Source organism: Rhamphochromis longiceps, linkage group LG10 (genome assembly GCF_057381845.1).
Source record: "Rhamphochromis longiceps isolate RC_006_pf linkage group LG10, R_longiceps_female_GT1.1, whole genome shotgun sequence".
In the NCBI taxonomy this organism is placed as follows: Eukaryota; Metazoa; Chordata; class Actinopteri; order Cichliformes; family Cichlidae; genus Rhamphochromis; species Rhamphochromis longiceps.
This window is the reverse complement of record NC_140566.1, coordinates 2,882,993-2,909,136: the sequence shown is the minus strand read 5'-3', so window position 1 is coordinate 2,909,136 and position 26,144 is coordinate 2,882,993. Positions and strand designations below refer to the sequence as shown.

General features: G+C 43.4%; 2 protein-coding genes across 3 annotated transcripts in view; one reads left to right on the top strand and one right to left on the bottom strand.

Annotated features, from left to right (window-relative positions):
• The window catches only part of LOC146660124 (uncharacterized), a 220,847-nt gene that overhangs the window by 11,207 nt on the left and 183,496 nt on the right, over positions 1-26,144 (bottom strand). The window lies entirely within an intron of this gene.
• On the top strand, positions 1,648-10,365 carry ripk4 (receptor-interacting serine-threonine kinase 4). The gene is made up of 8 exons (XM_085419848.1): positions 1,648-1,945; positions 4,840-5,131; positions 5,871-6,019; positions 6,350-6,399; positions 7,512-7,670; positions 7,872-7,987; positions 8,482-8,722; positions 8,815-10,365. The coding sequence occupies exons 1-8, from the start codon at positions 1,758-1,760 to the stop codon at positions 10,062-10,064; spliced, it is 2,445 nt and encodes an 814-aa protein (XP_085275974.1). The 5' UTR covers positions 1,648-1,757; the 3' UTR covers positions 10,065-10,365.

The window sequence follows — 26,144 nt, the reverse complement described above, 5'->3', positions numbered from 1 at the left end:
CTCCTCACATACCACTAAGATCTGCTTATTGTCCCAGCAGCCTCCCAGATAACATATTTATACCTCCTACCTGGTCATTCCAGTTTTCTCATTAACTCTGGGGTGCAGGGAGGTGATATCACATCTTAAGCAGAGGTAAACAGAGAGGTTGGTTTGTCAGACACTAGCAAACGGCAACACAGAACAAATTCACACGTTTGGAGAAATCATGCTTTTACAGTCGCGTACCGTTGCCCACACAAGCTGAAGAACACCAGAAGAGCACTGTTTTGGTAAAGTCCAAGAGAGGGAATTTTGGAATAGTTCAACTGCAACAATCATTTTCATATTTAACTTAAAAGCTTAATCATGTTTATTATCTAATAGTTTAGGTAATAATTTGAGGAAGGGGCTCGTTATGTTTATTCTGTTTAGTTTTCCACAACAACAGTTGCCTCAAGGTGCTCTATATAGTAAAGTAAAGAAGCTACTATATCAGAGAGAGAGAGCAATCAGATGTCACCTATGAGGATGCACTTGGTGACAGCGGTGAGGAAGAACTCCCTTTAAACAGGAAGAGTCATTCTGCAGAATGAGGCTGAGGAACGACACTCGTCTGCTGTGAGAGGTGGGAGGGCAGAGAATGGGGACGAGGGCAAAAAGGTCTTAATCCGAGAGACGTTATAATCCGGTGTTTGGGATTCGAGGCAAAATGTCTCCCTGAACCAACCTCGCAGAAAATAATCCCATGATTTCAAAAACCCAAAGTCAGTCTAAGAACGTTTCTAAAACAGAGCAGTCGCAGATAACAGGCTAATCTTCTTTTTATGATAGCACAAAAATAAATAATTTACCAGCTGGTGCCTGCGTGCAGGAGGTGTCCTTGAATAGATATGCTGTAGCTCTATCAGCTCCACAGCTGATATTTTATTTCTGACCTTGACCTTAAAAAGTATCCAACACACACCTGTAGGACAGGTGCACACAGGAAAAAGTGTCACACTCATTAACTGGCAACCCAAATGAATACAATTTGAATTTAAGCACACAACAGATATGAAACAGAACTCCTGTGTGCGTGCGTCCTTAGATCGATGCGGTGTATCTGCAGAAGGCATTTAATGAACATATGAATTATTGAAAGCATATGTATGGAGTAGCAGAGAATGTGGAGATTAAAGGCCTGCATGGAAATGAAATATGTTAAATAACACAGATCTTTGTCACTGGTAGTAACTGTAACAGCTGTAACAGAAGACATTGTTCCCTCAGCTGAGCAAAAGATGAGTCCACACATTCTATAACCGCTGGGTCAATATCACGTAACCCACCTCAGGCGGCTTTAGCAGTAAAATGGACCACGGTGGGACAAAGGTGTGTTTATGAAATAGCTTCCTGACTTCATGGCTTTGTTGCAGAGACCGTTCTCCTGCTTTCTCGGAGCATATATGAGACAACGTGGGACTTCAGGACATTTGGAAAGCACATGTGTAAAGCCTTTCGGTGGCAGTGTGGTGTGGCTTGTCAAGTTCCTCCAGTGAACTTTTCCATCTCTGCTCTGTGTTTCAAAACCAGGGTATGATGTCACAGTGCAGCAACACAGGCCCAGCCCCTCCTTTTCACCTGAATAGAGGGAGGAGCTGTGCTGAGCTAGACGAGGGGAAAAACAAGGAAGAGCCCACAAGTAGGTAGGTGGTGTGTGAGTGTACACTTCCTCTGATTTTGTGGTTGGAGTCAAAGAAGAAAAAGGAGTTTACCCTGCTTGCGGGTTTCTCAACATGGATATGGATATCCCGGATTCTCCACACGGGAATATGGGGCTGTTAAGGACCTTTGATTCCTCTGAGTTTGGAAGCTGGGAGAAAATAGGCTCAGGTGGATTTGGACAAGTATACAAAGTGCGGCATGTACAGTGGAAAACATGGCTGGCTATCAAGTGCCCTCCCTGCCTTCATGTGGATGATAAGTAAGTCACAGCTGTTTAGTGTTCATCTTTTCCTGGTGTTGATGAAAAAAGTAGTATTGTCCTCTGGCATAGTTCAGATGCTTCCTGTGTTTTTGGTCTTTCTAAGTTCCGGATGTAGAAATCAGTCTGAACCAGGTCCTTTTATGTCAGCGTGATCGTTTGAAGAAATCTCTGGGCAAATGCTAGACGCAGGCATGAGAAAGTGAACACCAGATAATGTGTGACTCATCCTCTGCCAGCCTAGAAACACTGTGGGGGCTGTAAAGGTGCCTCAACGCTAAGCAAGAGGGCATGTTTGGATATTTCGACACTGCTGAGTTGTGTTGGAGGGAGCACTGACATGCAGGTTGATCTCTGGGGCAGCTCCACAGTGCTGAGAGCTGTTTGCTTTTCCTGCTATGAAAGCTTAACTGCTGATCTCCCCAATAAACAGTGTTGTGGACATTTCAATAGGTGGGCAGAATGGTCTACAAGTTACATCACCATCTAGAATTCTCTTTCATACTTCAGACTGATAAATCCCTCGTTTGCTCTGCCGGGATCTCACAAATGAAAGGAAAATTAGTGAGCTGTACATTTCTCGAGTGTGTTTGAGGCTGACCTGCCTCAAACCAGCTTTGGAAGAAGAGAAGTTTCCATTTCCATGTAACTCTGCGTACACAAACTGACTTCATCAGCTACACATTAGAAATATTAACTGACAAGATCCATTCATCCATTTTCTTCCCCTTATCCACTTCAGGGTCACAGGGGGGCTGGAGCCTAGCCCAGCTGCTGATTGGTGATAAGACCTCTTCATTTAAAAAAAAAAAAGTTGGTTTATTGATATAAATCATCACTGACATCAATCCTCAGCTACACTGATGCAACAAAGACAGTCCGATTTTCTTATCTAGTCACTGTGACCAAAACAGGAACTTTGACGACGTGACGACTTCCCCCCAAACCTGCGGTGCGACTTATAGCATCCGATGAGGCTGAACCAAAGATACTATCACCCTCAAACATCTGCAGAGCGCATAAACAGTCATTTGACTGCGACCGTCGTTCAGCCACACATAACATCCAGGACTCAAAGCCACCTTTGTGTGCCTGTGTCGCAGGCTGCCACTGTGTGGCACAGACAATACGAGAAGCCGCAGAACCGGTCTTACCGGGCCTCTCTGTTAAAACAGGGACATTGTTTGGTTCAGCAGAGCCGCTGAGCAGCACTTTGGATTAGATGAAGTACTTCGCAAACAAGCGCTAGCCCGTTCTTCCATGACATGTTTGATTATTCCTACCAGGCAGATTCGGGGAGATCCGTACCTCCTTCACTTGTACTGCCACAAAGAACTATTATAACCAGACACACACTTCTTTATATATATTTTTTAATTAATGACAAACTATGTTTAGAACTTTCTTATGTTCGTCTAATTTCTTTTCGTTGATGATACCTTTGCAGGAACAATCTAGAAAGAGTGGTCCATGCTTTTATTACTTCACGGCTGAACTACTGCAATTCCCTCTATGCTGGCCTAGATCGTTCCTGTCTACATCGCCTTCAACTGGTGCAGAACGCTGCCGCTCGCCTGTTGACCGGTTCAAAAAAAAAGAGACCACATCACTCCGGTTCTCTGCTCTCTCCACTGGCTCCCAGTTGCTTTTAGGATTGATTTTAAAATCTTACTGCTGGCTTTTAAGGTTTTAAATGGCACTGCACCTTCTTACCTGTCAGAACTCCTTAGTACTTATCGCCCCAGGAGATCTTTGAGGTCAGCCGACCTGATGCTTTTAGATGTTCCCAGGTATAAATTAAAGACAAAGGGAGAGAGGGCGTTTGCTGTGGCTGCACCCAGACTGTGGAACAGTTTACCTCCTCACGTCAGACTCTCCAAAAGCCTAGAAACTTTTAAAACTGCTCTTAAAACTCACCTCTTTTCATTGGCTTTTAGAAAGGTTTAATTTATTTGTTTATTTATTTTTTATTTGATCAGCGAGGTGTTTTACGAAATTGTGTTCTATTGTATTTTTATCTGTATTTACTGTACAGCACTTTGGTCAGCCTTGGTTGTTTTTAAATGTGCTCTATAAATAAACTTGACTTGACTTGACTAGAAAAACAGAAGCCCTACTCCAGCTCTGCCTCTGGAGCACATTCCTACAAATAAACTCATGAACAGTGATTTATCTCTCTCTCATCAAGAGGCTCCATTTTAAAAGCAACCTTTGCTTAAGGCATGCAGTGAGGTCATGAATGGCCCACACAATTGTGTTTGAGGTATGTCAGCAGGCCCGGCAGACTGATAAGGGGCACTGTGCACAAAGGTTGAGCGGCAGAGAACAAGAGCTGGGTTTGAGCTCCACATGCTCTGCAGACCAAGGTGGACTGTCTTGAGCAGAACCACCAGCCGGGGAAGACCTGGATTATAGTTGTATACAGAGGTCACGCCTCTACACCCTTCAAGGTTAATGTTCATAAATATTTGGCATAGCTAAGAGCTCAGTAAGGATGATGTGTGATGTGCAGGAATTTTGGTTAGGACAAAAAGTTATACCAACTATTGCAGCTTAATGAGCAAAGCGTGACTTCAAAGTCATCATGTTAATGTTTTATGGGAGGGCAGGTTTGATAGATAAGCATGAGTCGAGGAATGTGTGAGCCTTTGTTTTAAAAAAGCGATCACCCAAATAACTTCAAAACAGATTTCAGCTGCGGCACCCCCACCCTCCCCCAAACCCCCAGGATGAGTGGATGAGTGGAAAAGCAGCAGTAAACTGGTGGATGTTTTTTTGCACTGTTAAGAACTGCTGGGTCACCCTCAGCGACAGAGCCTGGTTCAGGAAACGCAATAAAATGCAGTGTTGTGTAGTCCGTGATCTTTTATTTTTATTTTCCTCCTTGAACACAGGGATCGTTCCGAGCTGCTCGAGGAAGCTAAAAAGATGGAGGCAGCCAAGTTCCGATACATCCTGCCTGTGTACGGGATCTGTGAAGACCCCCAGGGGCTGGTCATGGAGTACATGGAGACCGGCTCACTGGAGACCCTGCTGGCCAATGAGCCGCTGCCCTGGGAGCTCCGCTTTCGCATCATCCACGAGACTGCGGTGGGAATGAACTTCCTGCACTGCATGAACCCACCGCTGCTCCATCTGGACCTGAAGCCGGCCAACATCCTGCTGGATGCTCACTATCACGTCAAGGTAGAGAGTTTGTGATGAAGCTTAGAAGGGAGGAAACACACGCACACAGTTTGTTGTGATCTGTAGTTTTGACCCAGGTGTGTGTTTGTTGTTGTTTGCACGATCCTTTTGCTTTCTGTAATTTGTAATGGAATAAGCAACTATGGAAATCTACAGTATGTTTATGGAAATGTGATGATGTCATGTTTTAATGCTAGAAGAAAGCTCAGACATGAAGTGAAACCACAGCCCTCTTTGTTTTAAAACTGTTTGTTTGGCACTTTCAGGAGAAATCCCAGTCATGAGGTGCTTTTCTGCTCCCCTTCATCATTCTTAAATTAGTCCTGCACATGTTTTTTGTCTACAGGTGTCTCCTAGCCTCTGTCCAACCAAAACAGCTAAGCTGTACTAAGAGTAATGGGTGGGAACCGTCATTTCTAGTGTTTAATACCTGGATGTAAACACCTCACCTGGGCTTGTCCCAACAGGATTAATTTAGCTCCTATTAAATCTCCTTGTCTGTGTGTGTGTATGTGTGTGTGGGTGTGCACTCCCCAACACAAATCTGAAGGGCCTCTCCTCTCCTGCAGGCTGGGACATGGCTGGGTTGCCCTCATCATACCGCTGAGTGCACATAATAAGAGCTTAGCAGCCTGTCATAGTCAGCGGGCAAAGTTAGTCATCACTGCCGTGGTGTTTCATGAGAAAGGCAGAGGGGTTGCTCTGTTGGAGGGTCTTATCTGATCTCTTTCTGTCTCAGATATCTGATTTTGGGCTGGCCCGCTGGAACGGCTTGTCACGGGCTGATGACATCAGTAGAGACGGCTTCTGCGGCACTATTGCCTACCTTCCTCCTGAGAGCATCATAGAGAAGGACAGAGTGTCGGACACCAAGCACGATGTTTACAGGTTGGGCTTTTTTTTCATGCACTTTGCATGCAAGCTTTTTGTGTGAACGCAGGGTTTTTTTGTTGTTGTTGGGACATTTTGTGTGTTCAGTTAAGCTCTGACTCACACTAAGATTAATCACATGGATTTGGTATGATACTTTGTCTGTTAAGGGAAATAAGTAACTTATTCCTACAGTGGAAATGGAAATTTCATTCCCTAAAGTAGAACTTGTAGAGTAGGGTAAATGTACTTTATTTACACAGTCTTCTGCTGCACAACCTGACATCTCAGACCTATTCCATGAAAGATTTATATATATTTATATGTATATTTTTGCCTGTTTTCCAGTTTCTCCATCGTGATCTGGGGGATTCTCACACAGAAGAAACCCTATCAAGGTGAGCCATCCAACAAGATGTCCATCCAACCGTGTCTTTTATGATCACCAATGTCAGTCTGATAGTTTAGCTAGAACAGCAGGTCTAGTAGTTCGTGTGGCATGCCTCCCCTACCTCTGTAACATCTGTAAACAATCAGTAACAAATAAAAGGTCCATGATGAGTTTGAGAAAACAGGTCAGCGTTGTTATCATCAGAAAACCTTTTTTTTAAATTTCCCCTCAACTTAGTGTCTCCCCATTTTCCACTGGAGTGGCTCTGCTTGACAGATGGACCATAAATGTACTCAATAGAAATACTTTTTTCTCTAGTTTGGCCACAAGAGATGGCTGAACTGGCTAAATAAGTTATTAACAAGTTTGCTTATTTATAACAGAAGCTCTAAACTCCAATTCTACACAATCTTCTACTTAATAAATCAACTTTCAATCTAGTTGTATCATTTTACTTGCTGGAATCGACTCTCTAAATTTCCAGTTAACACAAGGTAAAAATAGTTGCACCTTTCAAGGTGTGTGTGTGTGTGTGTGTGGCTCTGCACACAGAAGCTGTAGTTCGTGTTTACTCTGTAAATTCCAGAGGAGGCAGGTGGACAGGGCCAGACTGGCAAGCACGATGTTTTTTTCCCAGGCGTATCAGGTAGCAGTTCACTTTCTGAAGCCCGGTGCCAAGGTGAGGTAGCTGGGTTGGCACTGGCACCGCCTCTGTTGATCCAGATATAATTAAAAAGTGATAAGTGGCCTGGTTACCATCCCTTCCCGTTTTCCTCCTCCACCTGCAAAGGGTATTACGGCTACAATAGGAGGTGAAGTAGCTGTAAAGCCTCCACCTGTTTGTTCTGAATCACTGACTTGGCTGATCCCACATTCAGATAGAATTGGCTAGACGAGGAGCTCGGAGTGCTTCCGTGGGAAACAACAGACCACGCACTTCTCTTTCTGAGGACGATGGCGACGATAAAGAAGCGATGATGGCATAACGATAGACGCTGGTTCTATGTGTCATTACCAGAAAAAGCATTATAGCAGACTCAGACCACGTGACCACGTGCTTTTTGAGTGAAACAAAAAGGACTTTTAGAAACTGAAGTACTGCATGATTTTGCCCCTCAGGAGAGAACAATATCCTGCAGATCATGGTGAAGGTGGTGAAAGGGGTGCGTCCAGACCTGGGAGCGGTGCCACGATGTCGACCTTCAGCCTGCACAGGCTTCCTGACCCTCATGCAGCGATGCTGGGCCACAAAGCCCGAAGCCAGACCCAGCTTCCAGGGTAGGTTGTGCCTCTACCTGCTAACAAACAGTGGTCAACCCTCGTTAGCACTATAGGAATGAGCTTGTCCCTTGAACTGCACACTCTGTTCCCTCACTGGCTGTGTGAAAGGCAGTGCTATGGCGCTCTTCTTCCTTTTTGTATTGCATAATCCCATCCCTGCTGTTAATGCAACCTGACCTTGAGACGTTGTTGTTCCAGAAATCACATCTGAAGCCGAGGAGCTCTGCTCTAAACCTCAGGAGGAACCCAAATCACCCAGGTTATCAACATCTGACCCAGAGCCCATGACCCCTAAAGCACTCACGGGTGACCAGGTACGATACGACGGCGAAGCTTTTACTGCTTTTACATGACGAAGCTACATGTCAATGTTCTTTTTGTTTTTTCTAAGACATAGCCATGTACTCTCTTACACATTTTAGCCTGAATTTAAAACGTGACCCCTCTCAGTGGTTCTATACTTCAGTCTCTCTCAGCTGATGTGTTCTGCCATTAATATTTAACTACTCGTCCAGACAACGAGAGGCTTATCTTTACAGAGCTCCAGACATAATTCTTATGTTTGATCCTGACCAATCATTGCATCACATACGAGGAATGTAGACTGATGGCATTGTTAAAACTCTGTGTGCTGTTGTGTACGTGACTGGAAACAAACATCCTGTTCACAGGAACTGATGGCTCCTATCAGTAGTGTTTAGATAAATCAGCTGTGTGAACTTTCACACCCATTTCGTATGTGTTACACACTGTATACTGTAACATTGTGTCAAACCGCGCTACCCTACCTGCCTTTTTTGCTCTACAGGTTAATGACAACAAGCCAGTGCGTCCGAAGTCAGCCATGTTACCCGAGAAGGATTACAGCCTGTCTGAGCTTCTGAGCCAGGTGGATTCTGGGATCTCTAGGAGCTTTGATCGCGTGAAGGAGGACAGCTGTCACAGCAAAGAGAGCACCTGCAAGAGACTGTCTGGGATTTCCTCTGCAGATTCTGCCTTCTCGTCCCAAGACTCTATCACGCTGTCTTTTGAGAAAGAAGGCACATACGGTAAGCGTGCATCAAAGACCTCTCCTGTGAATTATATAAAGTAACACGAAAAAATGTATCATTATTTATCACTTTTCCTCCTTACTGCTCAGATTCTGCTGAGGTCCAGAAACGAAAACTGTGTGAGGCCATCAGGAACAAAGACACTGCCAAGCTGATGAAGATCCTCCAGCCTCAGGATGTCGACCTTCTCCTTGACGGAGGAGACAGTCTGCTCCACCATGCCATCAACTTGGGTAACGAGGAGGCTGTCAAATTCCTCCTCCTGAACAACGCAAATCCTAACCTCGCCAACGGCCGCGGCTCCACACCCCTTCACCTGGCCACAGAGAAGCACCTGAAGTCACTGGCAGAGCTTCTGCTCGGCCGGCGCAGCACCAATGTGAATGCCAAAGACGAGGACCAGTACACAGCTTTGCACTGGGCAGCCCAAAATGGCGACGAGGCTATCACGCGCCTGTTGCTCGACCGGGCGGCGGCCATCAACGAGACCGACGGACAGGGACGCACGCCAGCTCACGTGGCCTGCCAGCATGGCCAGGAAAATGTGTTCAGGGTGCTGCTGAGCCGTGGTGCTGATGTTCAGATCAAGGGCAAGGACAACTGGACGCCGCTCCACTATGCTGCCTGGCAAGGGCATCTGGGCATCGTCAAACTGCTGGTTAAGCAAGCCGGCGCCGACGTAGATGGTCAAACGACAGATGGGCGCACGCCGCTGCACCTGGCTTCTCAGAGGGGGCAGTATCGAGTGGCACGGATCCTGATTGAGCTGGGAGCCGACGTCCACATGACATCAGTTGGATCAAAGACGCCGCTACATGTGGCGGCTGAAACGGGTCACACCAGCACCTCTCGGCTCTTGATCAAACACCAGGCAGATATCAATGCTCAGAGCGCCCACGGACTCACTCCCCTCCACCTAGCCTCCCAGCGGGGCCACCTGCCCACAGTCAAGATGCTGATAGAAGAAGGGGCAGACCCCTACAAAGCTAACAGCGCCCTACGCACGCCCTGCCACATGGCGGCAGAGGGTGGACACTGTGAAGTCCTGAAAGAGCTGCTCAATCACTGTCCAGACGGTGGCAGCCTGTCAGATGAGCAGGGCCTCAGCCCTTTACACCTGGCGGTGCAGGGCGGACACTCGAACATCATTACTATGCTGCTGCCGCAGGACTGCCAGGACTTAGTTACAGAGAGCTCTGTGCAACCAGCAGCCGAAGAGCCCGCACCAGCAGAAGCTAGGCACCTCCAGAGGAAAGTTGTCATTCTCAAACTGACGGAGCACGGTGACAAAGACTGCCCACAATCCATCAGTGCACACTGTGCCTCCGCTCCCTGCTAACAGGAGCAAAAACACTGTACAGGACTGTTTTGGTTTGGTGTTTTTCCATGCTAATCCTCTGCTGCCTCACAAATAGGCATGGGATAGTATTCCAGTCTTTTAATTTTTTTAATTGTGCCCTACAAGCACTGTAATATTGTTGTAAATACATACTGTAAATAGAAAGTATTAATACCATTTTGTGTTTGAATTAAAAATGTTGTTTACTTTTTTTTTTTTTACCTAACAAACACATTTTGGTTTCTTTTGTTTTCTTTGTACGTAACAAGCATGTGTCCCGTGTCCTCTTGGAATCCTTTTACACGATCATTACTGCAGCTGGCATGCCTGTAAGTTATTTTTAATAGATTCACAAAAACTGACTCATCGAGCGTTTTAGGAAAAAAGCATTCAGTGTTCTTCAACTTGTTACATATCAGTGCAACATCCATTAAACATCTGAAAATCTTTTGTTGGACCCTGGTGTTTGTTTCCTTTTTGCATTTTGTAAGAAAGAAGATCAAATAAAAACGACATGCATGAAAAGTCAGACGTGGTAAGATCAAACTAACTATAGTTCCTCGTGCTTTAATGGTTAGCTAAATTGTGCATAATTTTCAAGGTAATGTTTGTGCAATAGCCCAATTTATCTCCATGTTCTTAAATCTTTTGCAGCGAGAGAAAGCACAGATTTAACTCGTTCACTCAAAATGGGAACGAAACTTTGATAGCATCAACACGAGTGTTTGTGCAACAAAGTCATTCCACTCTCCTCCACAACATATCTTTTGTGCAGTCTTGTTCCTCTAAAGCAAAATTCAAGAAGTGCTTTCTGAGAAGGTTCTCTCGACAGCTCGTGTCGTGTTTCGCAGTCGGCGGGTCTCTGCCGACTGCTCCAGCTGCACGTGTGCAGGCATTATAAGCCTTATGTCAGGCGCAGTTGGCGTGTCTGCATCTGCAGCCTCACCTGGAGTGTTATTATTATTTTTATGCCTCAGCTCTGCTGAGGAGCATATTCAGCTTGGCGCAGACCATGGGAACTGCCCCTGAGGGGGATCACAGGCTCCAAGATGATGAATGAGCGAGAAGGGGCGCTGATGTGCTACCTGCAATTCCAGCCTGTTGGCTAATTCCTCAGACCACTTTAACTTTTCATCGTACTCTAAAGCTAACATGCCACTGCTGATGCCTCAAGGGCTCAGCTTTTTGTAACCAGAGAAACATTGCGGCTGGCTGATATAATTGTTCTGGGTTTTTTTAAGCTCATGTTTGCAGAGACCCAGAAAATGAGCCTGTTAAATATCTGCAACGTGATGTCTCTGCTTTGTGTACATAGCACTCTGTCTTATGCGTTGCTTGGTGATGCGTCTCATCTTCAGATAATCTTCTCTTGTTGCCCAATCGCAGCATCCAGTTAAGTTTGTGTTGGACAATAACTTACAGTATTGCTTTTTCACCCACTCTGGAGTTTCAGAATAAAACACTCAAAATAACTATTAGCAATGACCGGCTATTTTTAGCTGAGTTTGTTTTGTAGGTGTTCTCTGTTGGCCCATGTATTAAGCAGCGTGTGTAGTTATGTGAAGAATGCAACGCATATAACTCGCTGAGCTCAGCTTTGTGGCTGTCAGCGTGTTCAACTTGTTCAAACCAGAAGTGACCCCGAGTAGGTTTGCAGAAATTTCATAAGGGGATATCAAACGTGAGGAAAGCCAGCTTCAAATGTTTGGACGAGGAATAATATTACACTACCCAAAACTGTCTGACCTGTAAGCATCTACGGCACTAAAACATATGTTATTGTGTTCATTCAGAACAAATTCAGATTAGAGAAAGATGTCTAGCCATCCACTTTATTCTGCTCATCCAATTCAGGGTTGCAGGGGAGCTTAAGCCTATACCAGCTGCCAAAGGGCAAGAGGCAGGGGACGCCCTTCTGTGTGAAACCATTCACACCTATGTGACCTATCTACTTAGAATCACCAGTTAACCTAACCCCACTAACTGCATGTCATTGGACAGTGGGAAGAAGCCAGAGTACGTGGAGAGAACACACAAAACTCCTCACAGAAAGGCCCTGGTCAGACAGCAGATTCAAACTAGGACCTTCTTGCTATGAGGCAATGGCAGTAACCTTCATGCTGCCCAAGCAATGTGTGTTTAATCTAAATTAGTTCATCTTCAGTTACTTAACAGCAATAAGCTTTCTATTCTTGTTGGTGTTACTGAATGCTGACCAGGCAATTAGACCGTACGGACTGACTCCAGGTTAAAGAGCGAGCAATAAAGAAAGAAGCAGCATTCTGCAAATAACAACACCAACAAATTCCTAACATAAGGCAAGGCAAGTTTATTTGTATAGCACAATTCAACAACAAGGTGATTCAAAGTGCTTTACAGAGACATTAGAAACAAGAACAAATAAAAAGCATGATTTAAAATTGATTAAAACAAGCAAATAAACTAACTAACTAATTAACAGACAAACAAACAAACAACAGTATATAAAATCAAAACAGATAAAATCAGAACAGTAGATAAAATCAGTAGTTAAATGTAAGTTTTGAAATTTAAGCTTAAAGTGTGGATTTGGTGCTTTATTCAAATGCAGCTGAGAACAGGTGAGTCTTCAACCTGGATTTAAATAAACTGAGTGTTTCAGCTGATCTGAGGCTTTCTGGGAGTTTGTTCCAGATATAAGGAGCATAAAAGCTGAATGCAGCTTCTCCGTGTCTGGTTCTGACTCTGGGAACTGATAAAAGACCGGATCCAGATGACCTGAGGGATCTGGAAGGTTCATACTGGGTCAGGAGGTCATTGATGTATTTTGGTCCTAAACCATTCAGAGCTTTATAGGCCAGCATCAGAACTTTAAAGTCTATCCTCTGACGGACAGGCAGCCAGTGTAAGGACCTCAGAGCTGGACTGATGTGGTCCACTTTTTTGGTCTTAGTGAGGACTCGAGCAGCAGAGTTCTGAATGAGCTGTAGTTGTCTGACTGATTTTTTAGGTAGACCTGTAAAGATGCTGTTACAGTAATCAAGCCTACTAAAGATGAATGCATGGACTAGTTTTTCCAGGTCCTGTTGAGACATCAGATCTTTTATCCTTGATATATTCTTGAGGTGATAGTAAGCTGACTTTGTTATTGTCTTAATGTGTTTTTCTAAGTTTAGGTCTGCATCCATCACTACACCCAAATTTCTCGCCTGGTTTGTGGTTTTTAGATGTATAGATTGAAGTTCTCTGGTGACCTGTAATCGTTTTTCTTTGGCTCCAAAGACTATTACTTCAGTTTTGTTTTTGTTTAGCTGGAGAAAATTGTGGCACAACCAGTCATTGATTTCCTCAATGCATTTACCAAGAGCCTGTACAGGGCCTCGGTCTCCTGGTGACATTGTGATATATATTTGTGTGTCATCTGCATAGCTGTGGTAGTTTATTTTGTTGTTGTTTATAATCTGTGCCAGTGGGAGCATGTAGATGTTAAACAGAAGGGGTCCCAAGATGGAACCTTGGGGAACTCCACATGTGATACTTGTCTGCTCAGATGTGAAGTTACCTATTGACACAAAGTATTTCCTGTTTTCTACGTATGTTTTGAACCAGTTTAGTACAGTTCCTGAAAGACCTGCCCAGTTCTCCAGTCGTTTGAGTAATATGTTGTGGTCAACTGTATCAAATGCTGCACTGAGATCCAGTAAAACTAGGACTGACATTTTTCCACTGTCTGTATTCAGACATATGTCATTAAACACTTTGGTCAGAGCGGTTTCAGTGCTGTGGTTCTGTCTAAAACCTGACTGGAAGGCATCGTAGCAATTATTCTGTTTTAAGAAGTAACTGAGCTGTTGAGAAACTGCTTTTTCAATGATCTTACTTAAAAACGGGAGATTTGAGATCGGCCTGTAGTTGTTCATTTGTGTCTTGTCAAGATTGTCCTTTTTCAGTATAGGTTTGATTACAGCAGTTTTTAGTGATTCTGGAAACACACCTGATAATAAAGAAAAGTTGACGATCTGTAACAGGTCTGACTCTAAAGTCTTTGAGACCTTTTTGAAAAAACTTGCAATATATATATATATATATATATATATATATATATATATATATATATACACACACACACATACATACATATGTATATGCAGATACACAGCGATCATTTACATTCAAAGGAGAGCCCTCGATTTGTTTTTATTTAACCTTAAATCTTGTTCCAGTGAACCCTCCAGTCTCAAGTCCTCAAAACGCTGGAGTCGAGCCCAGAGAAGAGGAACTAACTGCCTGACTGATTAAATGCCTCCCCTCAAATATCCCCTGACCAGTCTGACACACCCGTTTCCACACAATGCAAAGGACCCTATCTGAAATACTAGGGAAAAAAAAGACACTAAAATCCAAAGATTAGAACGTTATCTGGCCCTAAACGGAGATTATGAACTGGCAGGATGCCGCTTAACTGTCAGAGACAGAGCGCCGAGATAGATCGTAACCAAATACAGTCTCAGTGATGACAAACTTGCAGTCAAACAAGGAAGACTGAGAGGAAGATTGATATGTATCCATCTTTGTGTTACTTTATTGTGATACTTGGCTGAACTGTGAATTTTGATTCTTCTGCATTATTGGTTTTTGGGAATTTTTTTATGCCTCTGAATTTAAGTTGAATTCCTCAAACAGGAGACGATCAGAGCTCTGAGGAGAGTTGTGCTCAACCTCTTCCTGTTCACAGGCCTGGACAGGAAACTCACAGGCAAAGAGCTTTGACCGTGTTTTTTTAGAAGCAGTCTCTGAAGAAGAAGTCTGACTCATCGTTGTATTCTTTATGAACCGGTGGGACAGCCTTCACAGCACCAGTATAATATTACTGGGTACACCAGTTTAGATATCGCTAAATATAGATATGAGGTTTAATTATGAACATGTTAAAACACCAAAACCAAAGCCTGTATTTACAGATATACACACATGTAGTGTGTAAGTAGTGGGTCAAAGGTCATTCTACGTTGCAAAAAGAAAAATTTGTGCTGCTTTTAAACTGGGTCATGCTTGGACACGCTTCAGTTTATCACTCAATCCGGTCCACAGCTTCACTCCTCACACAGAGATGCAAAATCTTTTAGTGAAGTAAGGACACGCTTCCCCTCTCAAACTGTCATCTGCTTTAAAAGAGTTTAGAAAATGATGAGGAAATAGATAAAAATACACAATAATTCAAGCAGTCAAACCGGTAAACAGAAAACGTGAGTGATTTGTGCTCCAGAATGTGTTTAGCTTTAGTCAGTAACTTGATATTAAAATGCCTTTTGGAACTTTATGGATGTTTTATGAAACTTCAGGCTTATTTTATGCCACTGTTCCGGCGTCCCCGTCATCTATATGTATCTGAACTTGTGTTACAATTAGAGAATCGCATAATTGTAGTTTTACTTTGATTTAATGATTCTGATGATGAATGTAATGCATTTCTTTTCCCAACAAAGCAGAGTGGCTGGACAAGGTGGGAACTAATACTACCGCATAGAACAAACAGAACTTGTTTGTCAGTAGTGTAAAGCATGCACGGGTGTATGACGGAGCCTTAAAAACGTCTCCTTTTTCTTATGCATCCTGTAGCTAAGCGCTAATTCAGGAATCTGGTATATAAGCAAAAGATAACAGGTTTTAGCAGACAGGAGGAAGCTTTGATAACCCAGCTCACAGGCCCAGGTGTAGGTCATGCAGCCAATAGCTCCTTTAATCAGCTCCTGTAAAACAGAGCACAACCCGCAACACAAAAACCAAAACAGACACTTTGTCCTTACGGGTTGTGTGACAACCTGTAGGAACAAAGTGTCTGAGGCGGGATTCCCATCGGGAACCTGGACAGCACCTGAATCAAACATCCTTAACCTTGTCCCCCCTTATTTATACTAGTAAATTCAAAATATTTACTCGTTACAATTTTATCATACTCACCAAATTTACAGCAGCAACAACCCAGCCAGCATGTCCCACTCGGTGACTCAGCAACTCCAGTGCCTGGAGAAGCACTTTTAAAGTTAGTTTGCTGACGCAGAATACCACACATACTTCGTCTTAGCCTTTAAAAGTAAAGTCAGAGCAAACACAGATGAAACATTCTTACAAAATCTATAACTGCAGTGACCCATGGAGCCCAGAAGAAGCACAAACCTCTTCCTGGTTGGCAAAAATGGATTTTGTTCAGTAGCAGAGTCCCGCAGAATGCCGACAGGTAGAAACTTATACACAACCAGACCAGCAAATGAGGAAGGTTTCTCCCATCAGCACAGCTGAAACATGCAGTTGCACCATTTCCCGTGTTTCAAAGACCTGTGAAACCCTGGTGTAAAATAATTTACCCAGATTGAAATGACAGAAGTGCATTTCTCTCCAAACTCTGGAAATGGGTAATGCCTGGGGTAGGTCAGGTGCCTCACCCGTCTTAGTTGTAAGTGTTATGGCAATCCAAATACCAAAATACCCCATGTCACACATCACTTCTATAACTTCAGGGACATCAGGTATCTCTGCATCTGTGCTAAATGCCACAGTCTGAGTTGGTCTTCCAAGCTATCAGCTAAATGAGCATCAGACGGTTTGCTTTATGCTTACAGGGCGAATCCTACCCTGGGGCACTAAATGCAGATTACTCATGCAATGAGGAGAAAGCCAAGGCCCAGGAGAGACACAGGCCAGACCGTCAGCATTTATGTTACTCATACTGAGCCTAAACCTTTCCAGTTAATTTCATTGATATTTTAGTTTTTGTTTTTCAGTTTAATTTCTCATTGCTGCTCAGAAGCCAACCCAGCCGCAGGGTCAGATGATTCAGCGGTGCCCAATGAGCCTGCAGAATGCAGCTTTTTTTGATTAGTTTTTTGATCATGAATATGCAAATTCTCATGACCAACTGGCCTCCCAGCCCATTTTTCCTTCAGTGGGCTGGTTTCAGTCATTATGCAAATGTCCTGTTTATAAGATTGGCGAAACCTGCAGTCAGCTGAGACTGAAGACGTCACCTGGATGAGTGACGAAACGTTTCTCCCACTGAAAATGTCCGGATGAACAGAATCAACCTTTGGGGATTTCCTTACCTGGATGATTGAGCGTGCATCAAGACAGAACAATGGATGGAAAACAGCTGGAACCTCACACAACCAAACAGCAGCACTGACATTTTAACTGCCTAAAAGAGAATAAACGGCTCGTAGGCCTAACAGGGACAGAACAGTAGCAACCTCATACAAACAGGTGTAGGCACAACCAAGCTCCAAACACACAAAGCACAAGGCAAAGACAGCTCGGTGACCATAACTTCTTACAAAACGGTGTTTTACGAGTCACTACAGCTACTCCAATAAACTCATAACTCTCTGCTCACCACCTGTCAGGGTCTCCGGGAGAACCAGATTATACCCTTGTAAGTCCAAGCTGGTCAACAGCAGATTGCCAGACCACAGCGACACTATCACCAGCACTGTTAACCATTTCAAAACAAAAAGTCAGATTTTGCCTGTTGAGCAAAGTAGATGTGAAGCCAATTGTTCCACAAAGCTAATTGTGTCACAGTACGGCAAAACAGAGGCAGACAGGATGATGTAGAACCGGGTGGAGAAAAATGTGTTTGTCAGTAGCAAACAGCAGGCACGAGCTGCTACAACACAAACTTAGCTGAGTTGCTTTAACCAAGGAAACCAAATCAAAGCAGTGAGCAAAGAAGGGAGCCTTTATAACCAAGCTCACTGGCCCCAGGTGTAGCACATGCAGCCAATCAGCCCCGGCAGAACGACACAAACCACAACAGAGACGCGTAGTTTCTAGGCAGCTGTCACAGTTATTAACATCACTTTTATGTCATCACATACTTTAGCAAACAATGTGAGATCTTTGTAAAAGACACTAAGGGTAATTCTACTAACAGGCATATATCAGTATTCTGACATATTACAAGCACTGTAACAGTGCATGGTTTGATATTTTAGATTTAATAGATGAACTTTGTACGGGGCAAGGCCGTGCATCATGATGTTTGTGGGAGCATGCCTCTTTGAACTGTCAAAAGTGAAGCAAAGAGATAGATGTCGTCTGTGCCCATCACTCATTCATGCTTATAGTCAAAATATTGGAGATAGGGATCTTTCTGGCATGCTGACATGTACAAGGCCCCAGCAAGGTCAAGGCTGTTTGCATATATCTCTGACCTTTGCGTCTCAGACTGCTGGGTCGTCTGTAAGAGAGCCTGTGCACTACTGAAAAGAGAAAAGGATCTCTTAAAGGATTTTGCCTGCTCTTGCCCGCAGTTTGAAGGAAGTCATCATGCCGGTAAAGCTAAAGCTGACCAACCAGTGCTAATCCCCAGAACTTTGATTAATGTGAGGGATTTGTATTGTTTGTCGTGGTTTAAGATGGACCTAAATTAGTTAACTTTACTGTCTTTGCACAGAGCACGTGTAAAAAGTCTCCTGTGACTCCTTTGAACAGGCACACCACACGCTAGTATTTATTAAACGTCTTATATACTGGTGATGTTAACTAATTCTAGGATTGCGGGAGCTGATTTGTACCTGCTTTGATTTGTATCCACCTTTTCCTTTTTTAAACAAAAGTTCTTCTGCAGCAGTTTTGAATCATGATCAAAACAAATGTTCGCTTCAATGGCCACTGGAACATAAAACACTGCATGCATATAATCACCAGTTCAATCAGATTTTTTTTTTAACTATGAAAACGTTTGCTTTCTTTCTCCTTTTGCTTCCCTTGGAAATGATAAATCTCCCACCATCTTTGGTGTTGTGGAATTCTCCAGTAGCTTTCAGGACTGTTCCTGATTTACAAAATCACAAAAGTTATTTGTTTTTCTTCCTGTTGGTTTGTCATGTCTTCTGTTAAGCCTTGAGTCTGTTCTGGTACCTCACGCCCTGATGGATAAAGGATTAAGTCATTCTCTGCCATCACATTAGTCATGTAGCCCGGGGCAAAGGAAACCTCCCTAGGGCTCACACTCCATTATGCTAAGGTACAGCCAAACGGTTACAATAAAATGAAGGCATTAGTCGTCCTTTTTAGTGACAGGATGTTGCACAAGCTATTGTCCATAATATCTGCTAGGCCAAATTGTGTCCTTACGCCTGTATACAGCCTGCTTGCCAAAGTTCAGCCACAGCTGCAGAAAGCACACTTTAGCCATTTCCACAGGCAAAACTCAAAAATCAGGGATTCAAGTATACTGAGCAAAGAGGGAAAAGCTCGCTAGTTTCTCTGTGACATGGAGTTACAGCCCCGTAATATCGAGATGCTGAGTAGCAGGTGTAACGTAAATAAAACCAGAATGCAATGAAGTGCAAACCCCATAAAACTTTATTTTATTTACAACAGAACATAGAAGACATATCAAAAGTTTAAAGTGAGAAAATGTATGATTTTATTTTGAATTAAATAGAAGCAAAGTGTCTCAAAAAAGTTGGGACAGGTTTGTGTTAAACAGCGTGGAGCATCCCAAACAAAGGATTGCAGGAAGGCCAGTTCAGCACACAGTCTGCTGTAATAGATGCAGCGAGCTTTTTAGCACTGTCCTCCTAAAATATGTACAAAAAATAAAAAATAAAAAAACATCACCTGGATGGGAGTATATGTTACACCTGTATAGACCTTAAAGTGCTGATGGCGGCTTTCCGGATGTGAAAACCGTTGATTCAATAAGCACAAATGCACCACCTTGCAGTCAGAGATGCAGGCATTTGAACAAGGCTTTTTTTTTTAGCACAAAAGACTTCAGTTTGAATGAGCTTTGAGTCAGAGTGGCATTTCTGCATCGTGTTCATATATGGCTTCTTCCTTACATGTCCTTGCAGGCTGGCTGTAGCCTGCATCTGTGAATGGCACTGCTTTGTTGAAATGTTCCTGAGCCCGTGCAGAGATTCCCACAGCAGTGCTACCTGAGGGCCGAACATCACGGGCATCCAGTATTGATTGTTGGCCTTTCCCTTGCACACAGACATTTCTCCAGACTCCCAGGACATTTTGATCATGTTATGTACTGCAGATGATCAGATATACATAATCTTTACAATTTTGCTTTAAGATACATTTTTCTGAAACGGTTCCACAATTTGTAAATGAAGTGGTGTTTTTTTCAGGCTTCTGCACATCTTTACTTTTGAGCAAACATCTGAGAGATTCAGTCATCCTACTGACCTGCTGCCAGTTCACTTAATTAGTTGCAAAATGTTCCTCCTACTGTGGCTTTTTAGGACCACTTACCTTTACAGCCACCTTTCTGTTTCTGATAATTCAAAATTGATAAACCTGCAGATTGTCATCCGTTCTGTTTTTGTTTGGGTTTTACTCAGCGTCCTTCTTGGAACTGGGGTTGTAAAAATGATGCCATCATGGGTGACAGGGTTATGTGTTAGGCTTTTATTATAAATGTATTAAGATTAAGAACATTAAAGTGATTAAATGACTTTGACAGATTTCCATAAACATACCAGATGCCACTAACGCAGCCCAGAAAGTCTACAGAATCACAGCTGCCCGCACAGACTAGTACGTTTGATCAGCGAGTGCCTGAAAGACTGCAAGACTTCCTTCTTGTCAGGTGTGTGGCTGCTCCTTTGTTTGACGATGACAGGGACTTTTTGGATTGGCTGAGTCACAGCTCATTGCACTGTCTGATCAACAGATCAGCAACAAAGCCCTCATAAAGCACAGAACATTTACTGTGATGCAAGTGATGCAAGCCCTTTATCCACACACTGGCAAATAAAAAGTGGACAAAGACTGTAAACACTACAAAGGGAACAGCATTTTTTTAAGCAGAATTATTCTGCTAGGTCTATTAAACTGTTGGCTGTTAGCAGGCAAACATCTGTTATTTGCTGCACGACTGGCTGCTGAGAGCATGACGCTCACACTGTGTGCTAAAGACTGTTTTCTCCCCCGCACTACTTTTTTTCTTCCATCTGTCCCCTTATTCTAACCTCACAGAACTCGCCGAACAAGCTCAGCCATCACGTCTCTTGAGAAGTGAGGCAAGCTGCAACATGTGGATGTAGCCTCTGGTAAATGTGGGCTCGCTCAGCACTGATGAATAAGATTTATGGTTAACCAGGCGATGAATGTACCACTAAAATGTCACGAAACCACTCAAAGATGCAGAGGAGACCATTTTTATATGTTTATTATATTACTTAGCTGAGTTGTAGTGAAATTATCTGTCTGATAAAAGCATACTGTCAGGGAAAAGCAGTTTCCTGGAAAACATGAGACTGAGGGCGCTGAATGCAGCAAGGTTAAAGTCCACACTGGGGGGGGGGCATATGTGAAACAGAAAACATGCCCATGTCGCCACAGAGTAACCCACGTACTGCCACTGTGTCAACACATCTCCCTCCTGTTTGCTAATGGAGCAGCTTGGGGACATGTCAGGATTTGCTCCTTGATGACATCAGTCTTACTTGACTCTGCCTTTGCAATGCACTGACGTGTTTCATTACAAATGGAGTCTGAACTGCAGAAGCACCGCTGATGATGTTAGGTCTGGTGTGACTCGTGACTCCTGACAGAGCATGTGAACGCTGCACTACAGCTGTAGTGCAGCGTTCACATGCTCCCTCACACACAATTGCATATATAAAAGCTGTGAGTGACTTAACTAGACAGTAAAGTGGCTTCACAGATGACTGTGCTGAGGGGTGCCAGGCGCACTCAAACTTCAGCTGGACTGAATGTATACAGCGTTAAGACAGAGCGTGCTTGGTGGCTGTATATGTCTGCGCAGTCTGAGGAACACGTAGGAGCCACATTTGGTGTGCAACATAATATAGTATATGTGCTACTGTGTTTATTCTGTCCTTTAACTTCCTTGTTATTATATTATGTTAGACAGGCAGAGTTATTTCATTTTATACCTGCTTTACTGGCATTAATGCAAAAAAACAAGGAAGAGCAGTTTTGAGACGGTTGTAATACCGTCTCTTTGGCCAGGAGATGGTGCAAACTCTTTGTCAGAGGTGACTCTTGCAGGATTATTACAACATTCCAGCAGTCTCCAGCACTATCTGTCAAACTTCACTCAACTGTTTTCTTTTTGTTTGTTTTATAGCAGTATTGTGTAAAAGTCTTCAGCCAACTCTTATTTCTTAATGTTTTGCTTGGAGTGAGACAGACTTTGTTTTTCTCCAGGTTTTCTAACATCTTTCTTTGGAAGTTGGCTGTTTTTTTTAATAACAACAACAACAACAATAATAATAATGTATACTTTATGTTAACTTAAGCAAGTTAACACAGACCTGTGAATCATTCTAGCAAAAAGATGCACCTGACTGCACCATCTACTGTTTGCTGACACGTCATCAGAAATGCAAGTTTCAGTCTTAAAGAATCAAACAGCGAGAAAAAGCTGAGTTATGCAAGATTACAGAACTGGGGCCCGTTCTTCGTACGTCGCTTACTACATCCAAGATCAAATGACACATCCAAGATCAAATCATCGCGCTAACTCTGAGCTCGCTATTCCGGTTCCCCGAACACACCTGTTGTTGACGATTAGTATAGCTGGATGAAGTAATGTGAGATCACTGGGTGGCCCAACAGGGGCTACGCATCGATAGTAGAAACATTGATCGGCAACCCTTTGATTGGTCGGCGAAAATGTCGAAGGAGCGCGCTCGGTATTTTTCGGCAGCAGAGCAAGAACTCTTGAGTGAGGGATTTTAGGAGTTTCAGAGTCTAATTAAAACGCAAGGGAACACTGCAAAGGCTGCAAAAGCAAGGAGAGAGGGCTGGCAGGAAGTTGCTGACAAATTAAACTCGTAAGTAATTTAATAATAACAATAATAATGGAGTGGATCTATATAGCGCTCTTCAAGGCACCCAAAGCGTTTTACAATGCCACTATTCAGTCACTCTCACATTCACACACTGGTAGCTGTCACAGCTGCCCTGGGACAGAAGCCAGGCTGCCATATCGCGCCATCGGCCCCTCTGGCCAACACCAGTAGGCGGTAGGGTAGATTTATCATATCACACCATATTATCCAATATTATATTATATTATAATATGTTATATTATATCCCCTTTCACATTAGCGCCACAACAGGACCCACTAGAACATGGGAACAAGTAAAAGGGAAATATAAGAATATCCTACAGAATGGTAATATTTATCACTTATATTGCTTTTCGTCTCTTGGAAAGAGACCCTGGAATACTCTGTTTGTTTGTTTATAACAGCAACCAAGAAAAGGGCAGAGCAAAAACAAAGACAGGTGGTGGTCCTGCACCCCCTCGTCAACAAGTTGGTTAAGTAGGCCTAAATAATACCCTCACGGGAAAATCGATATCTCTCTATGAGCACACTGTCGCGCTGAGCTAAAGGATCCTGTCTGTCCCGCAATATACGCTGAATTCTGAAAACTCTCCTTATCAATCTTGCACCTTCCGCAATGGGCTGCTCGCGTAAACGGACAGGACATGGCTGCGACAGACTTCCCAAATCCACCTTCGCTTTTATAGCCGTGGTCTCTCATCTTGATTACACGAAGTAATTTACAATTACTACTCTGAAATATGAATTACATCTGTAATAATCACATACATGTAATAGAATGTTAATAGTACATTTCCCTTTTTTAGGAAATGACCTGTATGTATCTGTGTGAAATCAATAAAAGGATCAAGTGCTGCATTATCTTCAGTTACATTGATATTATTTATTTATGGTGAAACAGTGGTGGAATATCGCTGTTGCTTTCGTATAAATGAAGCGGACATACCTGCGTGCCCGCGATCTAATCCTGTTTACATAAAGTAAACCTGCTCCCGAGCAGGTTTACGCTTACGGCTCTGTTGCTATGACAGCAAGTCCCGGATGAGCTTCGGGGAACCGAACGATCCAGGATCACGCGAAATCGTCAACAATCTAATCCAGCTAACTTACTTAGCGAGGTACGAAGAACGGGCCCCTGGACTGAAAATCAGTGGCAAGAGGTCTGTTGTGGAAATTTTGGTCAGTATGTCCGGAGGAAGTCAGGAGAGAGTTTCAAGTTTATATAGCACTTTTAAAAACAACAGTTATTGACCAAAGTACTGTACAATAACACAGTCAAGGCAGAAGACGAAGAAGAAGATCAGCAAGATATATAGGGGCTTGGCCATGTAACGTCTTAAAAACAAGTGTTAAAATGTTTAAATCAATTGGAAAGCTGACTGGCAGCCAATGTAATGATGCAAGTGTGGGAGATATGTGATCCCACTTGCACGTCCCAGTTAGGAGCCCCGCTGCAGCGTTTTGGAATAGCTGCAGTCGGCCAATTAATGTAGCGGTAATACCAGAATAGAGGCTATTACAGAAGTCGAGACGAGATGAGGGCAAGGATCGCTTTCTCAAAATCTCTGAAGCAGAGAAAAGGCTTAACTTTAAGATGAAACAAGCTAGTCTTGATTACGTTATTTATCTGTTTGTCAAATTGCTGTCAAAGATCACTCCTAAATTTGTTGCAGATGATTTTTTATAGATCTCTAGATGGCCAAGGTCAAGATGGTCACAAGCACCGAAAACAATGACCTCAGTTTTCTGCTCATTTAGGTTGAGAAAATGTAGCGCCATCCATGCCTTAATGTCTTCCAGACAATCAAACAGACCCTTCAGAGGATTCACAGATTTTCGTCACAGGGGAACGTAAATCTGAGTCATCTGCGTAGCAATGGAACGAGATATCATATTTTTTTTAAATTGAGCCCATCGGAAGCATGTAGATTGAAAAACCGGCTGGGCCAAGGCTAGAGCCCACAAGAAAGCACGGTCTTTGGGTATAATGAGTCTCTGAGTTTAACAGAGAAGGTTCGATTAGATAGGTAGGATTTAAACCATTCCAAAACAATCCCTTTTATTCCAATATGTTGTTCCAGTCTAGAGATGAGAAGGCTGCGATCTACTGTATCAAAAGCAGCACTGAGATCTAATAATATTAGGATGGCAGGGTCTCCTGAGTCAGTAAAAGTTAAAAGCTCATTAAAACTCTGTAAAAGAGCAGTTTCAGTGCTGTGGTGAGTTTTAAAACCAGACTGGAACACTTCGTCAATGTTGTGTTGATCTAAAAAGGCCTGGAGCTGGATAAGGACGATTTTCTACAGAACTTTTGACAAAAAGGGCAATTTAGAAATTGGTCTGTAATTTGATAAAATTGTTGCGTCCAGATTCTGCATTTTAAGGATGGGTTCCACCACAGCATGTTTAAAATCAGAGGGGACGGACCCAGACTGCTATTAACAATAGAAAGCAAACATGTGTCAAAAACTTCTTTCAGTAAGCTAGGTGGAATAATATCCAAAATACATTTTGAGGGCTTCAGGTTCAGAATCAGAATCGTGTTTATTGGCCAAGTATATGTGCAGACACATACAAGGAATTTGGTTCCGGTATGGTGGCTCTCAAGCACAGCAATGTAACTAACTAACTAACTAACTAACTAACTCACACACACACACACACACACACACACACACACACACACACACACACACACACACACACACGTCTATATATACATTACACATGCATACACATACATACACAAGCTGTGTAAACCAACTATAAATAACGAATCTAAACTTGTATACATGAAATACAGAAATCAATGAGGTGGAATGAATACTACACAATGTACATAAGGTGCAGCTGCAGTCTGGCAGTGGGAGCAGTGTGACAGGTCAACTGTTTAGGAGGGAGATGGCGAGGGGAAAGAAACTGTTCCTGTGTCGGGTGGTCCTGGTCTGCAGGCTTCTGTACCATCTGCCAGAGGGCAGCAGATCAAAAAGTCTGTGTGCAGGGTGTGAGGGGTCTGTGATGATTTTCCCTGCCCGTTTCCTGGTTCTTGAGAGGTACAGATCCTGGATGGAGGGCAGGGGGGCGCCGATGATCCTTTCTGCTGCCCGTACAGTCCGCTGCAGTCTGCTCCTGTCCTGTTTAGTGGCTGCTCCATACCAGACTGTGATGGAGGAGCACAGGACAGACTCAATGACCAGTGTAGAACTGGATCAGCAGCTCCTGTGGGAGACTGTACTTCCACAGTTGTCTCAGGAAGTACATCCTC